The sequence below is a fragment of the Eschscholzia californica genome, unplaced genomic scaffold, assembly GCF_041429995.1.
Source record: "Eschscholzia californica isolate CP2 unplaced genomic scaffold, dmEscCali1.0.p SCAF_3, whole genome shotgun sequence".
In the NCBI taxonomy this organism is placed as follows: domain Eukaryota; kingdom Viridiplantae; phylum Streptophyta; class Magnoliopsida; order Ranunculales; family Papaveraceae; genus Eschscholzia; species Eschscholzia californica.
Window position 1 is genome coordinate 10842099 of NW_028238420.1, and position 5163 is coordinate 10847261.

General features: G+C 35.6%; 1 protein-coding gene across 1 annotated transcript; it reads left to right on the top strand.

The window, feature by feature from the left end:
- The first annotated feature begins 4069 nt into the window (after nucleotides 1–4069).
- Nucleotides 4070–4729, top strand: LOC147548354 (uncharacterized). The gene has a single exon (XM_086668032.1). The coding sequence runs from the start codon at nucleotides 4070–4072 to the stop codon at nucleotides 4727–4729; it is 660 nt and encodes a 219-aa protein (XP_086524158.1).
- Nucleotides 4730–5163: the final 434 nt, after the last annotated feature.

Sequence of the window (5163 nt, forward strand, 5' to 3'; positions counted from 1 at the left end):
TCTCGAGGTTATTTCATACCCCTCTCGCTCTCTCTCTCTTCCAACTATTTCGGCAGAGAAAGGGTTCTCTTCGTCTTAGACAAAGGAGAAGGATTCCACTTGAAACTTTAGAACTCTCCATGTGGATTACCGAGAACAGAACCCTTTCTTATTTTGTTGGAACAATGAGAGGATAAAAGAGGGACCGTGGTGGGGTTGATATTCCAACCCGAAACTTGGATTATCCTGATACAAGATGTTTTTCTCCGAATCACCTAAGTTTAACATCTTTTTTTATTTATTTATTTAACATTGCTAAGTTACTTGAATATTGTTAAAATTAAGATACTTTAATATTTATGGACAAATGAATTTTTATGGATGTATTAATTTTTCAATCAATTTGTGTTTAAATGAATGGAAATGCATACAATTACATTTTTATGGTCACACTTTCTGTGATATGTAGGTTCGTGTACGAGATTTATGAATTTATGTGAGTGTGAAGGTTTATGTGAATATGTTTTATGGATGTAAATAAGTTATTTTATTTTTATTATGAATATTTCTCAAAACATTACAAAACTTGTGTTAGGAGCATCTGAATTTAAAATTAGTGTTTGGGACATCTCATGTTTTTGACTAACAGAAGAGTTGACTATCGGAAGAGTTAACTAACGTTAATGTTTGTTTGACGCCATTACTATTTAGTTGGTAAAGTTAGTCAAAATTAGTCCATGCCCCAACAGGGGCGGACCCACCAAGGGACCTGTGGGGGCACGTGCCCCCACGAGCCAAAGGTGGGTTCCAAGAGTTACGCCGTAAGTGTGCCGTTCTCTGGCTTTGGCCAGAAGGAAACTATATTAAGTTTAATAAGTGAGAATTGTAACATTAATGGAAGTTAGCCCATTGGTACCTTAGCTTGTTTTACACTCTAAAGGTCGCAGGTTCGAGTCCAACAAGTGGTGTTTTTTTGGCTTTTTTTTTCTCTCATTTCTTGACTTACTTTCTTGTTGGCCCCCATATTTGTCTATTTTAACTTTTGGCTCCAATTTGTGTCACCTACTCTTGACATGATCTTTTTTTGGCCATTTTCTTGCTAATTTAGTTTTGACCTCCATTTTGTTAGACTTCATCTAAGCTATTGTCAATGTTATATTTTTGTCTCAAAATTATCTATGACTTCTACTATTTATCTAATAACTAACAAACATTAAATGGTTAGTTTCATGCATTTCTATGATGATTCAATAATCAACAAAATTTACGCAAATCTCATTTTGTTTTTATGTGGAAGTATAAAATTAACTTATTTTGAATTTAAATTTTAAATATATGTTAGAATAATGATAGAGAGATCTTTTAACAAAAAAAATGATAGGAAAAAGTATGTGGACCAAAAAATGTCTTTGAATTGTAGTTTACAAATACATATATGTGACAAGTGAAAATTTCCTTTCGACAAATTTTAGGTTAGTCAGGGTTGACTGAAGATCCAAGTTCCGTCCATGGTAGGTTTCTTTTCGTCAATGGGTTTATATTCATTCTAAACTCAACTCTTTGAGCCCACTTTTATTTCATGGAAAGTTTAGCATACACTTACTTTTTTCTCTATCGCACTCACATCTGTAATCAACTAACGATATTTGATAAAATTTTCATTGTTTACTTTGTTTAGTTTTTTATTTATTACAATCTTTCGGCGAATTAGTATTTTTTATATTCATATTGGAATAAATTGAAAAAATATATAATCTAGTTTTGTGTCCAAAAATAAAAATTCGGTGTGGTCAACTATATATATGTTACGAATTTTTCCAGTTATATAAATGTGCCCCCAGGAGCAAAAATTTCTGGGTCCGCCACTGTGCCCTAAACTAAAAAGAATAATAATATCTTCGTACCCTAAACTCACGCGGTACTTATGTTTGTCCTTTTCGCAAAAAATATCTTTTTTCTTTTGGGGTACCTTTCGTATTCCCCTCAAAAGGAAATAAAAAAGGAGATTGAAATATGTGTGGAGCTTCCTTGAAACAAGTGAATGGAAAAGCAAAAGAAAGAAAAGAAGGCAAGATTCCACCCATACCCACATCTGGGGTGGGCTTTTGGCCCGTTACCCGCCCACGTCCGCCCGCGTCCGCCCGCGTCAGAAGGGTCTGTAGACAACCGGTGACCAGGGCGGTCAAAATCCACCTGACCAATAGATGTTTAGTGGACGGACGCGGGCAAGGGGGTCTCACCACGTTCGCCCAAGTCCGCCCGTTTAGGTTGTTCGTTTATCCGTCCGTAATACTCGCCCATAGTCAATATGAACTATTAAATGTTTAGAGTAAGATGGTAGTGTTAAATTAGGCAATGACATATAACTTTCGACATCAGAGAAGTCCAACTCTTTTCTTTCTTATTCTCTTCCACTCATGTCCCTTCTGGTTCTTAATGTCAAAAGCCTAATCCTTAACCATGATGCTTCCCTTTCTTTTGATTTTTCTTTGAGAAACTTCTTTCTAATTGATCGTTTATATCGGTGTTTTTAATTCAGTTGTTATTGTTCACTAAGTTAATTGCTTGGTGACTTTTATTTTTTGACAAATTACGATGTATACACGGTGCCCGCCCGACAGGTGTCCATCGTGTCCGGCTAAAAAACGGACAAGGGCGAACATTCCTACTGAGAAAAACCGAAGTGCGTGCCCCTCCCTTTTGTCCGGTTGTCCGAACGAACAAATTTAAGTTGCGTCCGTTCCGCCCAGACCAGATGGATAGTTGTCCATGGACTGCCCAGTCCCGACCCTTTCCCATCCCTACCCACACCCCACTTGAACAAATTTCTTGTTTAGTTTTGTAGAGTTTTCTTAAATTGTTCTTGTAAAGCTACCGTCAAAGATTCTTAATAGTGATTTTCTAATATGCAACAATGTATGAACGAGATAATGAAAGTGCATGGGGCAATAACTATAAGATCCCACACATGAATAAAGGACAATTAGAGAACAATGGAAGTCTTCCTTCTCAACTTGAATGTGACCGTGTTTTACTAGATAATGTCTTAAAATTTTTGCAGAATCTAGTTTGAAACAATGGTCTGACAAAGTTCTTACTTCCACGTATTTGTTAGTCAATTTCTAAACAGTTGATGTCATTGTCTTTTAATTTGATCTGTTTGTTTCTTTTTAATTCGTTATCTTAAGATTATTCTCTTAGTTGTTATTATCTACCTATCAAACATATGTATAAGTGCAACAATTACCGTAATTTTTTAATTTGATTACTAATGTTGCTAAAAAAAAAGGCAGTACATTATTATAACCAGAGAATAGCTTTGGTGTTCTTCAAATTTATGACAATATATGGTCACTATTTGGTGCAAATAATGATGAATTCATTTGGTGTATGTTTTAATTGAATAAAATTAAGGAACAAAATATTCGTAGTAAAAATAAAAAAGAATTAAGTAAAATTTCTTAGTTAAGCAACTTTGATTTAGATACCTTTTTGGTTGTCGGGTCAATAAATGCTCGAGTACAAATGTGTAATATAGAGATAAAGGGTAATGTTGGAAATTTAATGAATTTTATATGATAAAAAAGGAAATAAGTTTTTTATTTTGAGACAAACAAAAAGATAAACTGAGTCTTTCAAGTGAAGAAGATAAATTAATTTGGGTGCATACGACTAAGGGGGAGTTTTCCACTAAATCCTTGTATACTTCGATAACAAGGGGAAGACCTTCCACATCATTTACAGTGGAGCTCCCTTTCGGTTTGTCTTGGAAAAAGGTGTGGACTAAATTTAATTTAGCTCCTCGGGTAACTTACTTCATATGGAGACTTCTTCATGATGCACTTCCAACAAAAATCAAGGCTCTCAAGTATATTGAACCAGCTTCACGTCTGTGTTCTATGTGTAATGAAGAAGATGAGGATCTTGATCATTTGTTTAGGACTTGTAAAGTGGCGAGAGAACTTGGTTATGTTCCCCTTTGGGATTACGGGTAGATGGAGATGAGCCATTTAATAAGTTAATTTGTCGTTGGATACAAGAAGAAGAAGATGAAAACAACATCACTCTCCGGCTTTATGTGGCGTGGTTCATGTGGAAAGCTAGGAACAAGTGTGTCTTTGAGGGAAAGAAACCGAATTGTTATAAGATTATTCATGAAGCTTTGACTATGCAGCTGGATTTTCATGGTACATTTATGAATCCCTCGACCTCGGTAAGAAGAGAGGAAGAACATAAGGTCACAGTTTGGGCTCCACCGGAGAGAGGGAAATTAAAAATCAACTTCGATGCAGCGTTCTCGAAAGGAAGAGCTGATTTGGCGGCTGTGTGTAGAAACGAGTATGGGGAATTTGTATGGGCTGCTACAGACATTGTTAGTACTTCCTCGGCGATGGAAGCCGAAGCTAGAGCTGCCTACTTGGCAATTGAAATGGCACTACAACTACCAGAGTATGAATGTGTTATTGAAGGAGATGCCTTAACTATTATTAAAGCATGCACAGAAGAAGAAAAGGACATTCCATGGAAAATAAGATCCACATTAATGAGAATTCGAAGAGAAAGTATACGGCTACATGGTTGCACCTTTACATTTTGCTACCGTAATGCAAACCAAGTAGCACATCTTTTAGCAAAGAATTCGTCTCAATTAAATTTATTGTTAAGAAAGGAGATCATTGAGACTCCCGCTTGCATTGTAAGCCAATTGGCGGCAGATAAAGCCAATATTTCAGTAAGCTCGAGTAGCTAATAAAACCGGCAATAGCCTCTCTTAACCAAAAAAAAAAAAGTCTTTTAATTTGAAACGGAAGGAGTAATAGTTCTCTAATTAATGGCAATTATTGACCCTTTTTAAGGTTTCCACTTGCCCTTTTCTCTTTGTTGTTCTGTATCACAATTCACAAAGTTGGATCAGGTGACCTTGAAACTCTGATTCGACTCAAAGTGGTAGAGGTTATTTGATGTCTGGTTTCATTCTTTTTTTTGTTGCAAAGGGTCTAAGTTCATTGACATTCATTTGTTTACTCTTTGTGCTTTACTCGACAACTTTGGGAAACATATTCCTAATAAAAGTTTGGCTACTTTATTTTCCCATGTACACGTCTTCTGAAATATTTTTTATTTAGAGATTACCATTAATCTAATTTTTACCCCAACAATCCATAAATGAGTACAGTTGATTGC